General features: G+C 28.4%; 2 protein-coding genes across 11 annotated transcripts; one reads left to right on the plus strand and one right to left on the minus strand.

Moving 5' to 3' along the window:
- Positions 1 to 963: 963 nt before the first annotated feature.
- Positions 964 to 8,592, minus strand: Psi (P-element somatic inhibitor). 10 transcript variants are annotated; one of them, XM_089176143.1, is made up of 15 exons: positions 8,277 to 8,592; positions 7,826 to 7,904; positions 7,454 to 7,660; positions 7,131 to 7,257; positions 5,576 to 5,830; positions 5,344 to 5,518; positions 4,970 to 5,176; positions 4,715 to 4,898; positions 4,459 to 4,616; positions 4,267 to 4,381; positions 4,042 to 4,203; positions 3,753 to 3,958; positions 3,581 to 3,656; positions 3,370 to 3,493; positions 964 to 1,282 (listed from the first exon to the last, which is right to left on the minus strand). In XM_089176143.1, the coding sequence occupies exons 1-14, from the start codon at positions 8,358 to 8,360 to the stop codon at positions 3,393 to 3,395; spliced, it is 2,136 nt and encodes a 711-aa protein (XP_089032269.1). In that variant the 5' UTR covers positions 8,361 to 8,592; the 3' UTR covers positions 964 to 1,282; positions 3,370 to 3,392. The 10 variants fall into 10 exon arrangements, with proteins under 10 accessions (XP_089032269.1, XP_089032267.1, XP_015181942.1 ...); XM_089176141.1 differs by having other exon boundaries at positions 3,370 to 3,496; XM_089176142.1 differs by lacking the exon at positions 964 to 1,282 and adding an exon at positions 1,562 to 2,526.
- A 418-nt stretch (positions 8,593 to 9,010) lies between these two features.
- LOC107069281 (glutathione synthetase) lies at positions 9,011 to 12,105 on the plus strand. Its single transcript, XM_015326454.2, has 11 exons — positions 9,011 to 9,618; positions 9,693 to 9,876; positions 9,963 to 10,038; positions 10,131 to 10,264; positions 10,358 to 10,400; positions 10,467 to 10,540; positions 10,604 to 10,768; positions 10,860 to 11,013; positions 11,102 to 11,209; positions 11,414 to 11,700; positions 11,788 to 12,105. Exons 1-11 carry the CDS (start codon positions 9,519 to 9,521, stop codon positions 11,912 to 11,914), a joined length of 1,452 nt encoding a protein of 483 aa, XP_015181940.2. The 5' UTR covers positions 9,011 to 9,518; the 3' UTR covers positions 11,915 to 12,105.
- Positions 12,106 to 19,701: the final 7,596 nt, after the last annotated feature.

Below are 19,701 nucleotides of genomic sequence, written 5' to 3' on the forward strand. Positions count from 1 at the left end.
AATAGAAAAAAAAATAGAATAACAATTTCATGGTAATAAATGAAACTGTTAAAAAAAAAAAAAAAAAATAAAAGAAAAATAAAATGAAAAATATATCAGTGAAATATTATTATTAATCTAAATAAATTATACAGTATTAATAAGATTAATCAATGCATATAAATGTTCATATTTTAGTGAATTATAACAAGTACATTAAAAGTATTCGTATTAAAATCTTTAATAATACTCTTTTAATATCAGAGCACATTTTATGAGTAAATTTTATATAAAGGAGAAACATAAATTATTTTGAATAAATTATCAGAATTTGATATTTCTTTTTTTTTTTTTATATATATATATATCAATTAAAGGGGAATTGTTCCTGCGAATCATATAATATTTCATTTATATAATTCGCAGTATGTATTTTTAATTAAATTGTGAAAATGAAATAAAATGTAAGAAGATAATTCTGTAATTTTTAATGCGAATAATGAGTATCAAGAAAATTTCAATATAAACAAAATAAACATGACATATTCAAACAATTATTATAACATGTGTAATAAATTAATTATTTATAATAATAATAATCATAATAATAATCATAATCATAATAATCAAAGATTGCATATATCAAAACATAATTCTTCAAAAAATATGATTAATTAATTAAAAGAAACCTTGATGCTAAACTTACCAATAACAAATGAATTATTCATTTAAAAAATATTCAATATTTGCATTAACAAATATTGAATAAATACTTACATACATTTATAAATATAAATATGTATATATACATATATATATATATATATATATAAAATTGTTAAACAACACACCTAATGAAAATGAAATCTTATTAACTAGATGATTTTGTATTCGCGCTTATAAAGTAAACATGATAAAAAGAAAAGGAAAAAAAAAAACGAGAGAGAAAGAGAGAGAGAGAAATCTTTCAAAATACGCTACACATTTGAAGAAGATAATTGGTTTATCATTTATACTTGTATGTGTTATACATATATAATTTCATCCACTAATCTCCAATTGTTTAGCAGGTCCTGTTTTCATTAAATATCAACATATAAGATAATGCTGGATAAGAGATATATTTTTTTTGAAAGTCATGGATCATCATTATCATCATCATCATCATCACCATTATCATCATTATCATCATTATCATCATTATCATCATCATCACATTCCCCTGTATGCTGGTAGTAGTTTATTCTGCAGTGATCAAAGCACGCATCATCTCTCTAACATTGCCTGTTCAGCTCCCAAAAATCTAAAAATAGTTTGTGGTGTTTGACGAGAAAGAGCAAATAAATAAAAGTAATGTTGTATTTAGCATTGTTATAATAGCATATATGTAATATGTAGAGCATCATATATATATATATATACATAATATGTATATATGGATGTATGTTTGTATGTATATATATATATTATAGGTCTTGAGAGTACACATTAATCAATAAATTAATGAGTAATAAAAATAAACTTTTAGTTGTCTCTCTTAACAACCTTGTTGTAGTAGTAGTAGTAGTAGTAGTAGTAGTAGTAGTAGTAGTAGTAGTAGTTGTTGTTGTTATTAGAAGTTTGTAAAAATTGATGAACAAAAATATACTATGAATGAATCTGTTAGACATAAATAATAATCTATTGGATGGTAGATATACTTCTCAATATTTCGTAATTAACGCATTCGAAAGTATAATAATTTTCAACAATCATTTTCATGGAAACATTGGGTACAGTAATACATATATATATATATATATGGTTAAATGTTGGTGACCTCCCTTCCTCCTTCCTCTTTCAGACCTGTTGCTGCACCTGCTAGTTTTAACTTATGTTACAGTTATGTATTATATGAAATGAATTAAGTGTATACATACAATATCGTAATTAAAAACACAGGTGTGGACATCATATATATCATATCATATCATATATCGATACATTACATTATTATACTATTCAATCAACTTCAATACTAATGTTTCCTTATTATCTTATATCTAAAAAAAAAAAAATGATGCATATACTTTTATAATATATATATATGTATATATACATATACATATATATACATATATATATATTGGGGGTATACATGTGTTCATGTATAATATTTGTATATATTTATGTATGTTTCATATGTAAAAAAAGAACAAAAAATAATAATAATAATAATAATAATGAAATAATAATAATAATAATAATAATAATAATAATAATATAATGATAATAATAATAATATAATAATAATAATAATAATAAATTGTAATATAAGTATTAATAGAATATAATTGTATCTAACGGTGTATTTTTTTTGTTTTAGTTAATAATGGGTTTTTTTTCTTTTTTAATATATATATATATATATATAGCAAGCGAGCAATGTAGTAATTCTTTTTTTGTTATATATATATATATATATATGTATGTATATATATATATAAACATATGAAGAGATACAGCAGGCATTAACCACATCCCGATGGAAAGCTATTTGAAAACTATCTGAAATAAACAAATAATTATAATAAAAGAGATGACCCTATTATTAAAAAAAAAAAAAAAAAATGGGGGACAAATAGAAATTCAAAGGTGTAATAAATATTTTAATCGTCAATATATATCATTGAGCACACATTTTTCGTATAGTTAAAATTGCTATAATATATTTTGTATAGACGTACGTGTAAATATATATGTATGTATATATATATATATATATATTCGTATTATGCATATAATGCCCCTGAAAGTATCAATACATTGATTGTGTATTTAATGTATCTTCCCTTTCTTTTTTTTTTTTCTTTTTTTACACCATTGATTTTGATTAATTTGATAATATTCATCAATAAATTATCGAGTCAATATAAGTCAGAATGATTATAATCAATGCTATAAATATATAAACATGTTATCTTGATTTTTTTTTTTTATAAAATAAAATATAAATATATTTTGGATAAATTGAAAATTTGAAGTTTTATATAAAAATATATATATATATATAAAACAACAATTTTTCAAACTATATTTTATAAATTTGATTTATTTGATATATTTTATAGTACAATTAGATATATTTTTTTTATTTTTACAGCACTTTCATTTCACTATGACTTATTAAAAAATATATTCAAGAAAAGTTGTGTGATATTCTAATTAAAATTAAATTACTTTTTGTGATCTAGTTATTATTTATTTATTTATTTATTTTTTTTTTTAAATATAATAGTACTATAATTATTTATCATTTTTTAAATATAAATTCTACATTTGATATAAAAGAGAATATCATACGACTTTCCATTTGGAAAATGTTTGTAAAGATATAAAATGTTTACTTACAGCTTATATTATCCTCTGGAAGCTTAGTTATCAGAGCTGGACTGCGAGTAAGGATAGTTTTGATAATTAGCAGGAAAAGTTGGATTTTGTTGCCCCGATTGTGGTTGACTTGTGGACCCAGCACCTGCTGCATAATAACCAGTCGGAGCTGAGCCAGCATTCATTCCTGGATAACTACCATAAGCTTGTGGAAATGTGTTTGGTGTACTACCAGGTGGTCCAGTTGATTGATTCTGCATAGCTGGTTGCATTTGTGGTTGCGTCATTTGATTTCCTTGTATTCCTAACTGTAATAATAATAATAATAATAATAATACTATATAATATAAAATATTCAAATAAAAGATACATATATAAAAATATTGTAAATTATTATTACATACCTTGCCTGCTTTCATTTGCGCTTCGATTGCTTCTGCTTCTTTTATTTTACCGATACTTCTGTAATATTCAGCCCATTGAGCACTATAATCAGCTTGACCTCCATTTTGAGAAGCACCAGCTTGCTGTTGTTGTGCCTGTTGCTGCTGTTGTTGACCTGGTGTAGATGCTGCTGTTGTTGCTGGATTTGATTGATTTTGTGCACTTCCTAAAATACAAAATATTATTTCATTTATAATGTATGCATAATAATGATGATGATTAATAAATTGAATTGAAATACAAATTTACCTGCTTGTTGATTATGTTCTTGTTTTCCTTGTTTCGCTTGTTGTTCTATCATATCAGCTTCTCTATGCATACCAAGTGATCGATAGTATTCTGCCCATTGCGCACTATAATCAGGCTGACCTGTTTGTGGATTAACTTGAACAGGTGCTTGACTAGCATTACCTATTATCATAATGATTTAGTAGATAGTTAGGTTTCTACTATCCTATTTTACCAATATCTTACCTGCATCACTAGATTGAGGTTGACTGGGCCAGGCTTGATATCCTGTTCCAGCATTCCAGCTAGGATTGTAACCAATAGCTCCTTGTGCACCTGTGAAAGAAGTACCAGCTGGCCCCTTTAATCAGAAGTAAACAAAATTTAATTTCTTCATCTTCAAATTTGAAATAATATAAATAATATTAGTATATATACCATTCCTAACTTTTCGCTAAATATTCTTTTAGCATGTTCTACTTGTTCAGGATTGCCACGAATAATGAAAATCTTTTCACTTTCATTACTTTGATTCCGCCTGTCTAATTCACAATGTGCTCCTGTTTGTTGATTTATTTGTTTGATAGTTTCACCACCTATAATAAGTAAATTTATATAAATGATCAATTAAAATCAAATGAAATAAAATGAATCATTTTAAATATAGAATTTATCAGGATTACTTTCAATCTACCTTTTCCAATAATAATACCACATTTTGAGGAAGGTACCGTGAAAGTGGTTTCTATCTTATCTTGCATAGGACCACCTTGACGTCTATCCCAAGTTCCATATTCATTTGGATTTCTACCAGTACCAAATCCATTTCCTCTGGGCCCACTTCTGGCACCCATAGTACTTCTACCATCATCTCTCCTCTGTGATGATATAAGTTACATGTTAACATTACAAGTTAAAATACAACGTATCAAAATTATATGAAATTTACCATTACACTATCAATAAGTTCTTGAATACGTTGACGAGCCTGTTCAACAGCTTGGTGTTTTCCGGATAACAAACATTTTCTGTCCCCAGGACCATCCTCTCTACCTTGTTGAAATTGAACTCTTGCTCCAGTTTCAGCTTGGATTTTTTTAATCATATCTCCACCTTTACCAATGACAACACCTACCGCAGCTCTTGGTACTAGTACCTAAATTAGTTTGTAAATTAATTATTAACATATATTTTATTAATTCATGATACCTTTTTGGATTTTTTTTTTTTTTTTTTGCTATCCCCCATAATAAAAATTATATGCTGTAAATATAAATGTAAATAATAATTATTTAATTTTGGTCATAGAAAATATTAATGTACCTCTACTCCATCACTACTAGTAGAGCCATGATTAAAATTATTATCATTAGAATAACTTCCTCCTCTTTCGCTTCCTCCTCTTGCACCTCTATGAAACATTTGCATTTCTTTTTCTGCTATAAGTTCGTATACTAATTGCTTAGCGTATTCTACTTTTTGAGGATCTCCAGTTATCCTATTGGAATTAATAACATGTAATATTTCATCTTTATCATAATATATTTAATATTACCTTAAAGGTTTTTCTTGTTCCTGCGAAGGACCTTCTTGAATAACAACCATCTTAGCTCCAGATTTTTCTTGAAGTTGTTTGATAGTTTCTCCACCTTTTCCAATAATTAATCCAACTTTTGGACCTGGTATCATAATTTCCACAAAACCTGGATGTCCTATTATTCCACTGCTACTTCCACTCATATTAAGATCTCCGATTCCTTCCGTTCGACTTCTTTGATTAACAATCGAGAGGACCAATTCTTTCGCTCGACTGAAACAAATACAAGTTTAAAGTGCAATATAATTGCCAATTATTTTTTATATCAAAACTTTTCTAATACTATACAGCAATATATAATAATAATAATAATAATAATAATAATAATAATAATAATAATAATAATAATAATAATAATAATAATAATTTGTTTGCAACACATAAAATATCTACTATGTGATGAAATATGATAATAAACCATAATTGGTTTTACTTTCATTTTTCAGGTTTATGTTTGAAATTTTTCCATTATAAAGAGAGAGAGATAGAGAGAGAGAAATGTACAATTAAATCAAAACTTCAGATATATAAATATTATAACCACAGATATAAAAGCAGTTTTCTTTTTCTATTTTTTTTTTTTTTTTTATAAATAAATAAAAAATTCAATTGATTTTTCTTCCTGTTGCGAACAACACGTCCCCATGCATATCCTATCCTCCTTCCTTCCTTCACTCTCCATATCCTATTGAAAGCAAAAAACTATTAGTAAATACAAAAGCATTAAAACCAAAATCCACAACTCATGGATCACTTTCTATGACTGAAATTCTGATGCATGTGCAAAGTCGAATCTGTGCCCATTACTCACATCCTGGAGCTATATAATGGTTCTGTAAAACACTTGGTAACTTTAATATGCAAAAGCGTAAGTTGTATACAATTATAAAATGCATGTCAGCACGAAGTGATAGCATACCATAGTAAATGAAATACATACAAACTATATATCGTTTATTAAATTATGCTTAGAGCATATGTTCTAACACAAGAAAAAAAATCCTTCAAATTATCTAATATTATATGGTTAATATCAAGAATTTGTTTTTCATGAATAGTTTCTTTTATAAAAATATATGTGGTGATATCATTTTAGGTATACTTAAGGAAGAGTTGCACAATAAAAAGGGGATTATATAGGTGAAACATTCCTAATTTAATAATAAAATGATATATGATCTATATACTTGAATATTAAAATTAAGGAGGATAGTGGATTTGCTTGGCTTCATTATTATAAATATATACTTTTGTCAATTTCTTTCACCAGCTGTAATCATTCTGCTAGAGAGCATTTGGTTGGTTTTCTCTTATTGTCTTTCTCATTATCTAAATATGTTATATGTGCAATTATATAGCATTTAACTACGCTAAAGGTTTGTAAATGTAACTCAATATGATTAATGGTGATAGACCCTTTTCCTTTGTGTGTCAAGACATAATAACAAAATGGGATTGCATTGCATACAAAATAGACGAAAGTAATGAAATAAGAAAGGGAAAAACAAGTTACTTGACAGCTTCTCTTGAACCCGTTAGCGTGCAAACTCGTTCAGCTAATCCACCTTCTGGAGCCATTTGTATCTTACATCCTGTCTCGCTTTGTAATCTTGTTATTTGTTCTCCACCTCTGCCGATTACTGTAAAAATAGCACTATGAATTATGGATATTAACTTTTAAGAAAATATAATGAAAGAAACCAAGTTATTAGACATGTTCAAATTATATTAACTTCTATGCATAATATATAACAAAATAAAAACAAAATAAAAACAAAAAAAGAAACACACTAATGGGTCTTCTTCAAATAATAATTGTATTGATGTTTCACTTACTTAGACCAACCATTTTATCTGGAACTCTGATATCTTCATTGCAAATACCTCCCATACCACCTATCGGAGTGGATGATGATGATTGTGATCCTACTCTAGCTGCAGCTGGGTTGGATCCTTCCCCGATAGAACTATTACTTGTCGGTCCAGCACGAAGTCCTATTAGTGGGTCTGCTACTAATGCTGCCATTTTTTTAGCTTCCGGTTCTATTTAATATTAAAAGGATATAATTGATATGTTCTAATTATAGTATATATTCTTGTCTATTTTAATAATGACGTTGACTCTTAATTATTTGAAAGTATTAACAGTGTCACATAACTGTAATACATAAATTTCTGTAAGGAATTCTTATTGGAAGTAAACATTACCTGTACTGTCTTCAAGAGGACGTTTTAACTTGGACTCTTGATTATTTTGAGCACCAGCAGGATTTATTTTTGCTGCTATCTATAAAGTCAAATAATAAAAGATAATGTTAATCAAAATTCAATTATTAAATGAAACAAAATATATACAGTTTGATATCTTTGAACTTTAAAATTAAATGAACAATATCAGTCATGCATCTTTCAATACGGATGACAAATACATACTGCAGTAAGATGGAATGATTTAAATATATTTACACTTATAATGATAAGAATATGTAATACATACAAATTAATGTAATATATTACAAAATCTAATGGAAAGTTTTGAAATATGATAAATGTAAAATAGAAATGTGTGATAAGGTATTACATTGAAAGAAAAAAAATCAAATTAAATTAATTAGACATATAATGGATATAAAAATATTGTTAAAAAATGAATATTTACCTGCTTTGCTCGTTGCAAAGCTGCCGCAAAAGCGGAGCTTTGACTAAAGTTTTGAGGCGGAGCGACCGCTGAATAATCACTCATTGTGAAACATTAAGTTGTAGAACGTTTTACATCAATAAATATTATTCCCACGAGTGAATTAACTCTAATTAAATTGAGCTATTCACTCCCTTAACATGCGATGCTTGTTTTTTATTGTATATAAATTCAATTAAGTACAAATATTTAAATTAAAATTTTTTTGATAGTATACAATGCTATAAAACGAAGGTTTGAGGGTGAAAGAACTGTACTTTTTCGGGATATAATACAGCGCAAGCGTCAGTCACTGAACAACCATTACAATATAGATGGTAATATAGGTTAACTAAAAGTGAACTAAAATTTTCATGAAAACGAATCACTTAACATATTCGTGTATTTAAATTAATTTAGAAAATTCATTTTCTTCACATTTATTTAAATTTATTTTTTAATTTTGACTATATAAAATTGTATTATTTTTAATTATTAAACTTCTTTTGATATTTAAATGAAATAAAAGCGACTAATAACGAGCAAGGAAGAAAGGAAATAGTGGAGCGCTACTGGCGCTTGCTTCCGTTAGTGCTCGTGCTGCCCTCTGACGTTACTAGCTGACATTTAGAGGTGGCTAAAACGTCACGTGATTTAAAAAACCAAATTGGCGCCATTTTCAAAATGTTTTTTCAATAATCAATTTCAAATAGTAAACAATATTTTGCATAATGATACACAAATGTGTTGAATTAATTTGTTGTCATAATTAAAAGCTGGCATACAAAATATACACATATAAAGCCATAAAATGCATATACATAATACGTTTTCTGCTAGCATGGTTAAACAAATGATTGGTTGATTTTGATTATGTTAAAATGTGCATATCATCGTATAATCTCTACTTTCGTTACTATTCCTGGTGTGTTTGATTGATCACTATTTTTTTTTAAATTTTTATCTTTTATGTACTGTTGCGCAATATCATTTTTAGTTATCATGAGAGCAAGTATGGTACATCAAGGTTATTTTTGATTTTTAATTTACTGATAATCATTACTTGAAATCACAGTAATATTTATTAATGTATTTGTAAAATAATGTGTTGAATATTCGTTTTTGTAAATATATACATATATATATATATATACACACACATAGATATATTTATATTTTATTATTTTTCTCGTGTGATTATTGTTTACAAATTATTTAACAATCATGAGTACATTCCAATTGCAACGTTGTATAGATCTTAATCCTTCTAAGAAAGATTTTCAAGATCTTATGGATAAAGCTAAAGATTGGGCACTTATGCACGGTATGCATTAACAGTAAATATTATTATTATTTTTTAAAAAATATTTATTAATACATAATTGTTAAATATTTCAGGTATGTGTATGAGATCAAAGACAAATTTTAATAAAAATCAAGTACAAATAGCACCTTTTGCTTTATTACCTTCAAGCTTTCCAAAGAAATTTTATGACAAAGTTAAAGATGTACAAGTTTTATTAAATAAACTTACGCACAAAGTTGCACATGATGATCATTTTATTAGACGTACTTTAAAAGGGTAAATTAAATTGTAATCATATATTCAAATTTATGTTTATATATGTTAAGTTGGTATTCGATTAGAACAACATATGTATGTTTCAGAACAATTGAGGTTGATGATTTTACAGCACGGTTATTCAATATATATGAAACTGTTTATAATGAAGGATTTGCACAAGTAAAACCAATAAAATATATATGTATATATAATGCATAATATATAGTATAACAAGTTTTTTCAATAATTGTTCATAATTTTCTTCTTTGTAGGATATTAGTTTAGGATTGTTGAGATCAGATTATTTATTACATGATGGTATTGACAAAGGGATCAAACAAGTAGAATTAAATACAATTGCGTCTAGTTTCGCTGGTTTGTCCACAGTTGTTTCACAATATCATAGGTATTTAATATTTTAGAAAGAATAATAGAAATAATTTGAAGAACCATAAGTTTTTTATTCATTTATTTATGTTTTACTTGATATTTTTTGAAGGTATATTTTAATGGAACTAGGACATGCTGATAAATTACAATTTGTAAGTATTAAATTATAATATGTTAATCATTTATTAATAATTTAATTAATTTGTATTATTTCAAAGTTACCATTGAATAATCCCGTTAATGGATTTGCTAAAGGATTAATTGAAGCATGGTCATTATACAATGACAATAAGTAAGTATTTAGTTATTTATAAAAATAAACATTGAAAACTATATATTATTAAATTAATTTCAGGGCTGTGATATTGATTGTTGTTGAAAATATTACATATAATATAAGTGATCAAAGATTTCATGAATTTGAAGTACGCAAGTTAAATCCTGCTATTAAAGTTATCAGAAGAAGTTTAAGCGCTTTAGTGCTTGATGCACAATTAGGACCTAATAAAGAATTAATTGTGTTAGTATATATTTATTTCAATATTACATTAATTCATGCAATAGATTTTGATAATATATTATAATAATTAAATTAATATTTTTTTTTTTAGTGATAATCTAGTAGTCGCTGTAGTATACTTTAGATCTGGTTATGAACTTCAGGCATATCCTACTGAGAAAGAATGGGACGTGCGTTTACTTATAGAACGTTCTAAAGCAATAAAATGTCCATCGATACAATATCATTTAGCAGGAACTAAAAAAGTGTGTACAAATTTTAATGACAAGTTTTATATCTATATTTTTTTTGAGTATTGACTAGGTATCAATTGATTTCTATAAATTTTCATAGATTCAACAAGCATTAGTTGAACCAAGCGTATTGAATAGGTTCATAGAGGAACCTCATGCAGTGGCCAAGATTCAAGAAGTATTTACTGGTTTATATTCATTGGATTTTGTAAGTATGTATATACAGAGGGTGATCTGTAACTGGTGGTACAAGCGAAAAGGAGGTGATTCTACATGAATCCACTACCATTAGTTACAGATCACTCTGTATAATGATGCAGAAATATAATGAAGACATGCATGTTCCTCTGATTTATAATTATATTATAATATCATAAGTAATAGCATTAAACTAATGATTTTATTATAACAGAATGTAGAAGCAGAGAAAATTATAACAAAGGCTATAAATGAACCTGAAAAATATGTTCTTAAGCCACAACGTGAAGGTGGTGGTAATAATATATACGACGAAAATATTAAAAAATATTTAACAAAAATGAGAAATTCTAAGGAACGTACTGCATGGATTCTCATGGATCGTATTAATCCTCCTTCGCAGAAAAACAGTCTTATTAGTTCAACAAATGATGTAAATCACGATGAATTAATTTTATCCGATGTTATATCAGAACTTGGTATTTATGGAGTAATTATTGGGTAAGTTTAATTGTTATTCACTTTTTTTTTTTATTATCATTAATGTAACACACTAATTGATATTATTTTTTATTTGTACATTTTTAGAAATCGTACTGATATACTGTATAATGAAAAATGTGGTCATATTCTAAGAACTAAGATGTCTGATGAAAATGAAGGAGGTATCATTCAAGGTAGTGGAGTTTTAGATAGTCCATATTTAGTAAAATAATAGTAAAAATATAATTTTCATTTTTAAATATCATCTTATAAAAGATATAGAAAAAACTAATATATTAACTTTATAAATTACTTTAATCACAAATCCTTGCTTAAATTGTTTTAATAAATAAATCTATGATGACGACTATAAAAGAGTTTATTGTAAAAGATTAAAATTAATAAAATCAAATTAATAAGTTATTGTATAATATTTTAATAAAATGCCGTAAAATAAACGAACCTGAAAAATAATAAATTATTAAAAAACATTATAAAGTAATTAGTTTCTTTAGATGAAAAAATGGATAGAAGATATCAAGGAATGGAAAGAAAATATGATAATTGGTAAGTTTAAAGAAACTAATTACAATTATAATGTTTATTGTAAGCGGTCTTTGGCTAGTTTTTACTTGCAATGGAATGTATAGCATATTAAAATATGATATACATTATACTGAAAGTAAAATACCATTGCCCGGGTCTAACCACGAGGAGGTAACCGCTTCTGAAGACCCAGGAGGGATGTGCATCCTAAAGATGCCCACATCCGAATATAATGGAAAAGAGAGAACCTAACTCTTAGGCCCCACCATAAGAGTACCATCTGAAAAATCCATAAAATTATTATTTTGAATACCTAAAAAAACACAATGATAAATGAGAAGTATTACCTGAATAGAATTTATCGTTGATCCTATTGAAAATTAACACACCTTAGCATAAATTCAATATATGCATATACAAAGATTACAAGTTATGGATATTTTATATATTTATTTTATATTTAATATTATATTATATATTTAATAATTTTCAATCTACCTAAAAAATATAGGATAATAAAAATAAATATATATATAATATTAGATGATACCTGTAGAAAAAAAAAGATATTAGATGGTACCTGTAAAAATATAATACTTCATTTACCTATAAAAATAATTATTTCATATAACCATATAGTTTACCATAACTTAGTCCTCTTCTGGTCCACATCCCACTTCTCTTGGACAAAATTTTGCATCGTAGTTCATCCTGTTAACAAAACCTAAAAGAGAATAGAACTGAATGAAAAAAATACAATTTTTAAGATAAAAATTCCATGATTTTGGACTGATCCATGGTACCTGTAAAAATATAATACTTCATTTACCTATAAAAATAATTATTTTATGCTACCATACGGATTACCATAACTCAGTTCTCTTCTGATTCCTTGTCACCTCTTTTTGGAAAGAATTTTGGCATCGTCTCCATAGTTCATTCTGCTAACAAAATATTAAAAGTAGGATAATTGATGGGTGGTGGGGGTGGGGGGAGGGAGTTTGTAGGTAAGGACATGATTTTTCCCAATTATTGGAGGTAGGAGAAAATCATGGCTTGCATAGGGCAGGGTCGCATCCCTGAAGTAGACTTTTCTTTGTGAATAAACCAAAGAAAGATCTACCCGCTACCCACTGAAAAAAGAAACTCAAAACGAACCTGAAAAAGAAAAAGAAATGATTATTTTGGAGAAAAGATGCAATGAATGCATCGAAGGGAAAGTTCCCGATGAAAAACCCGATGCACTTACAAGTGCATTAGAATTAATCATATTCTGAAACAAAATAAAATGAAAATTAAGTTTCTAATACCTAGAAAAAAAAAGATATATTAAAAAATATTATAAAATAATTAGTTTCTACGAATGATGAAATGAAGAATGGAAAATGAAATGAAAAGTGGGGTCATTGGAAATGAAAAAATGATATGATATTAAAGTGAGGGGGAATTCTGAATGGAATTGTACTCTGTAAAAACAAATTTTTTAAATACTCGATTTATTTTTGGCAATAAAAATCTCTGATAGAGTTGGTAGTGGTAATTCCAACGACGTTCCCCTATAACAGAAAGAAAACTATATTAATTACTTCCATTCTTAAAAAACCACTATAAATTATTGACGAGCAAAATAATATAACAATCAAAATATCAAATGACCAACGAGCTATTCGCAAAAATTCAACCATGCTGTTGAATTTGCAAATAACTCATTGAGTCCGTAGTTGCCCTCTTGAGCCACAATTAAGTGGGGGCCTCTTCGGCATTTTGCCTCTTCTTTCTTGATGCCTACTGTCGGACATTCCCTACGTGCGAGCATGAAAAGAATCATTGACCAAAAACGTCAATCGTTACCAAAAAGTATTCTCATAATTTAGCATGTTACAACGATCAATGATATAGAATTAGAATCGTCCCTGATTCTAAATTATAAAATGAAAAAAAACCCGACCTAACCAACCCTAACACAACCCTGAAAATAAAAATGTGATTAGTAAAACATCCTGAGCTTTTTTTTACATAGAAAATAATTATTACCTTTTGATCGAGAGATATCTCTTCGTCGAAAGGAATATTATTAACCATGTAAATTATCGATTCTATTCTAATACCATACCGTTGTAACATGCCAAATTATGGTCCTACAATTTAGAAACGACTTCAAGACATTTTCACCCAATTACTCTCAACTGCTTATAACACTAATATAAATGAAATACATTTCATATTACAATACCTATGAAATAATTTCATTTATTTTTCTATCATACATACCATTTTGCAAAAAAATTCCGATGTTCGTTATAGCTCTGTTAAATAATTATTACAAAATAAATTCGCGTTTACCGTTAGCTATCCTAGCTCGTGGACAATCAATGAACTAAGAGTTCATCGACTGTGCACATGTTACACGAGCACATTTAATCGAATGTCCGAGCAGTTTATTAAGCTAATCGATGAACTTAGTAACACTTCGCACTTTTACTATCAAATAATAAAAACGAATTGAAATAAAAAATAATACTAAAAATGCAATGCATTTCTTTGCAATATATTGTTATTTAATTTATATTAATTTATATCAAACATTTCAAAGACAAAATCGCGATAGTGCGAAGTGTTAAACCTGTTATACTTAAAACTAAGTATCAAATTCATCAAAGATTTTGCGAATTTAATTTCGATTATATCTCGTTCGAGATAGAATCGAAGTAAAAATAAATCTTTCAAATGGTTGCAAATACCTTTGAATCATGATACATATTAAAAATGATAGAATTGTCACAAAATAAATTTACGAGTTAAGCATGATAGAATAAAAAGATAACATTTTGTGACAATTCTATATAAAAAAAACCCGGAGATGGGACTTGCACTATTAAAGTGCAAGTGTACCATGTGCTTTTCCGGGGTCCTAACTACTTAATATTAAAGTTTCACATTCATTCAGAGAATACACGCATACCCACCCACTCACTCCACGGTTCTCACACACTCCACCAGGGTGCAAAAGCCTACACTAGAGAGCATGCCCCGGGGCACCTCCGTCACCCTAGTTCAACCGCGTATTTCTAAACTTACATGCTAATGGGTTACGTACCAGTTGCTGTAATCGTCTGTCAAGGCTAGTGATTATTGCAAATAAAACTACTGCAAAAATACAAGTATACACTAGTATATGTGCATACTAGTTATATACGTGTATGTTTCCACAAATAAATGTGGGTGACTCTACTATGCAAAACGATTATTAAAAAAAAAAAAAAATTCGTACGCACGCGTGACTTTACAAGTTATTTTTATTTTAATAACTTTTTCAAAAATACGCGGTATTACACGTATCCCGAACGATGTACAATGCACCACCTACTACGCACACACAGGTGCAATGTACACCGTGCAATCACTAGCACAATGACAGCCGCCAAAGGAAAACTTAAAAACTAATAACCCATGCAATCTTTTTCTCACCCATACGTGTAACACCTGGGTAACACGCATAGATGAGAACGAAGAGTGCACAGGGGGAGAAAAGGGGGTATTAGTATATTAGTTGCTGAAAATCCTAATCTAAAAATTGATTAATACGATAAAATATATTCTCAAATAAATCTAAGCGGGCTATGACTCTACAAGTCTTTAAGACTTTCAAAAAAAAGATATTAAAAATTGAAAATAATTAAAAAACCTCGGACGACTCCTTTGATTAAGTTGGCTGTTCTAATTAAAGAACTGGGCTTTTTACAGCCGCCACTTAATTGCCAGAGTCTATCCGTTCGCGAAAGGGGTTTGTCTTCTTGCTCATTTATTTATAATATCGAAATTAATCGCGATTAAATAAACTAAGTACGAAACAATGCATGTAAGACATTTATTACATGCTTTATTGGTACGAAATCGAGTAAATTAATACTCGATTTCACCACTACTAAAACGCGAATCAAACACGTAATAAAAAATAAAAGTGCATTTAAGTAATTTGCACTGTAAATTAAAATGAATTTAACCGATAAGACAAGAAGACCTATCCTAAACTAATGAAACATACATACAATGAAATATACAGTTTCATGAGCCATTCCAAAAAAGGAATAATCCTTTTTTGGAATAAACTCATGCGCTCGTCAATAATTTTTCTTGTAAAAATTACAACCAGTAGCTCGTGCCGATTCGGACCTTTCATCCTCGGCATGATTGAGCACTGGAGGGACTTTAAATAAAAACTCAGGGTTTAAGAAGTTCTGCGATGGCTCCAAAACACTCCTACTTCGTAGAAATTAATCCCAGCTGCATCCCTCGTCCATCAGGTCCATCGGAGAATTTCTTGATGCACTTTCCTTGCAATCACTCACTCACTCGCGTGACTCTAATAACGCGGTAAACGAATATAAGAAACTATAGATGAGTTTCTTATCGCGAAACCGAAATTTCTCTTATACGGCGAACAACACTGACTCTACATACGCGTATTATTTGAATTTAATTTATACGCCCGCCCGATCACTGACTCTACTTCGCGATCAAAATTGTACTTTTTAATTAATCGAACAAACACTGACTCTACTTTAAAAAACTGCATTGCACGCAGTCAAATGCAAACACACGAAAATTTCACTCCCGGTCTTCACTTCACTGACTCTACTTTCGCGAACAGTCTGTACGACTGTTATAAATAAAAAAAATAACTTTATACGAACAAATACACTATTGTAATTAACTGCATTGCTCGCAGTTATAGATGATTCTAAATCCGTGATATTAAAATAATATAATATAAAAGAACAAACAATGACTCTATTTCGCGATAAAAATTTGATTTTAATTATTCGAACAAACACTGACTCTACTTTTACAACTGTATGCCGGACAGTTGAAATATCAAAACCCGACACACGTCTTACCTGTGAACAAAAAAAAGAAAAATGAAACGATTAGAATCATTGTTATCATTTAAAAATCATATAAAATTATTGAAGAAATGTTAATACAAAAGTTAACTTACCTTTTCATCTTTTTAGATGATGCCCGACAGGTATCCCACCTTTAAAGATGACGATGCTGTAGACGGTTCAAACGACGGAGAAACTTTACGTGTTTCTTATCACGAACACGGCACTGATTCTACTTCGCGATTCAATTTTACTTTATTTATTCGAACAAACACTGACTCTAATTTTTATTAACTGCATTGCACGCAGTCAAAAAATTCAGTGTAGAATGCCCGATCGATGCGCGCGCGTTTAAATCGAAAAAAGAAACTTTCGAAGTTTCTTTACCCGAACAAAACCGAAATTTTTATATACGGCGAACAAACACTGACTCTAATTCGCGATTTTGTTGAACGATGCAAACAAACGAACCTCTCATTGCCAACACGCACGATTGCAATGGTACTCTGAAACAGAAAAATGAAAAAGAACTATTAATATTATCGTCATAAAATAAAATCACATGGAATTTATGATCAAAATGTTTGATAGAAAACTTATACTTACTTGAAGTCTTCTGTGATGAATGCCCGATGGGTCTCCTACCCTTAAGATGACGATGACCAGTAGACGGTTACGAAAATAAAAAACTATAATAAAGTTTTTTATTACAAACGCGAACGCGAACGCGAACACGACCGAGACGTGTTTAAACCGACCGCACTACACGTCAAAAAATCGACTGAAAGAATTTACATGATTAAAGTTACTAAAAAATAAATCGAGTATTATTATGTAAAATATAATATGAAGGGAATATTTAAGGGAAAACAATGAGAGGAATGTGAATATGGTATTAATTAGGAAAATGAAAGAAACTAATTATTATTATAATATTAATGATAAGCGGTCTTTAGCTAGATTTCACTTGCCATGGAATGTATAGCATATCAAAATATGATAAACATTATATGGAAAGTAATATCCATTGCCCAGGTCTAACCACGAGGAGGTAACCGCTTCTGAAGACCCACGAGGGATGTGCATCCTAAAGATGCCACCATCCGAATATAATTCAAAGGAATGAACCTAACTCTTAGGCCCCACCATAAGAGTACCATCCGAAAAATCGTAAAAATTATTATCGAAAATACAAGAGAAAAATTTCAATACCAAAAAATACAAAATGATAAATGAGGAGTGTAACCTGAAAAGAAATTCAATAGAATCATCGATGATACTTAAAACTAACACACCCTAGAATAATTTCAACTTATAGAAATACAATCTATATACATTTATATACATAATTTTCAATCTCCATAAAATAAAGTATAATAATTAAAAAGAGTATACAATTATAAGCTGTACCATGGAATCTATAAATAAAGAAAATACATTAAAAATAATTATCAAACACGTTCGATGCTAAAAGGAGAATTATATAAAGATGCAAATTTTCATTTTATTTATAGAAATAATTAATTTATACTATCTTACATTACCAAGTCCACTTCTTGTTTCTTTTTGGTCCTCCTTTGGTCCACTTGTGGCCGTTTCCTTACCATAGTCCAATCTGCAACAGAAAACAAAGAGATAAAAAAGAGTTAAAAAATAAAAGGGATAGGAAAAAAGGGGGGATGGGTGTAACTTTTAAAGCGGAACTTTTCACGATTTTTTTTTAAGTGGTTTCCCCCCGATTGGACTAGTCCACTGACTCTAAATTTAGGAGAAACCTACACTAAATGTTCAGTCCAACACCGTATACTATTGCGAACTTACGGAAAAAAATCCTTGGGTCCGTCTAACAATTAGCGGAAGATGTTTTCCCTTACAATGAAGCTTCAGTTTCCCATACTAAATGCATATCTATCTATGCATATCAAAAAGCCAAAAAAGAAAAAAAAAAAGACGGTAGCTCCAGCTTAAAAGTCAAATGAACATGATTCTATCCTTGGGAGTAAGATAGAATCATGGCTCGCGTGGGCAGGGTCGCATCCCTGAAGTAAATTCTTTATTTGTAAATGGTACCACCCTTTACGAACAAATAATTTACCCGCTACCCATTAAACCACTTCTGAAACAGAAATTTTTAATGAATATTAATACAATTTTATTTGCAATGTAAGTAATTGATGTATATTATATTACCTTCCGATCTAGGAACGCAATCAAGTTCAAGACAGTTATCTGATAAATTGAAAAAATAAATTCATATTAAAATTATTTTCTATTCAAAGTATGTTAATAGGTATGTAATGTTTAAATTAATGTATATGCGTTGAAACAATCTGAAAAATAATTAAAGTGTATTAGAATAATAAAATAATAGTTAAATATTCGATAGAAGTATCGATTATTGTTTAAAAGTACGGAATATATTTACGGAGTACCTTCCTCTTCGAAATACACTTATAGACTGAAGTGTTGTTCCCTAAAACAAAACTTCGATTAGAAAGTTGTTTATGATTTTTCTTATGTTGATTATTTCTGCAACGGTAATTAAAATTCTAATAAAGAAAATTCAAGATTATAACGTTCAGATTTG

This window comes from Polistes dominula, unplaced genomic scaffold, assembly GCF_049000335.1.
Source record: "Polistes dominula isolate Pdom_NZ unplaced genomic scaffold, Pdom_raw_medaka contig_21, whole genome shotgun sequence".
NCBI classification, from domain to species: Eukaryota; Metazoa; Arthropoda; class Insecta; order Hymenoptera; family Vespidae; genus Polistes; species Polistes dominula.

Coding starts and splice junctions, on each gene's coding strand:
- Psi (XM_015326456.2), bottom strand. CDS start 8,360: ATGAGTGATTATTCAGCGGTCGCTCCGCCTCAAAACTTTAGTCAAAGC. Junction 5,177..5,343: donor CTAGTAGTGATGGAGTAGAG/GTACATTAATAT, acceptor AAACTAATTTAG/GTACTAGTACCAAGAGCTGC. Junction 3,657..3,752: donor CGCAAATGAAAGCAGGCAAG/GTATGTAATAAT, acceptor TTATTATTACAG/TTAGGAATACAAGGAAATCA.
- LOC107069281 (XM_015326454.2), top strand. CDS start 9,519: ATGAGTACATTCCAATTGCAACGTTGTATAGATCTTAATCCTTCTAAG. Junction 10,541..10,603: donor TCATTATACAATGACAATAA/GTAAGTATTTAG, acceptor AATTAATTTCAG/GGCTGTGATATTGATTGTTG. Junction 11,014..11,101: donor ATTTAGCAGGAACTAAAAAA/GTGTGTACAAAT, acceptor AAATTTTCATAG/ATTCAACAAGCATTAGTTGA.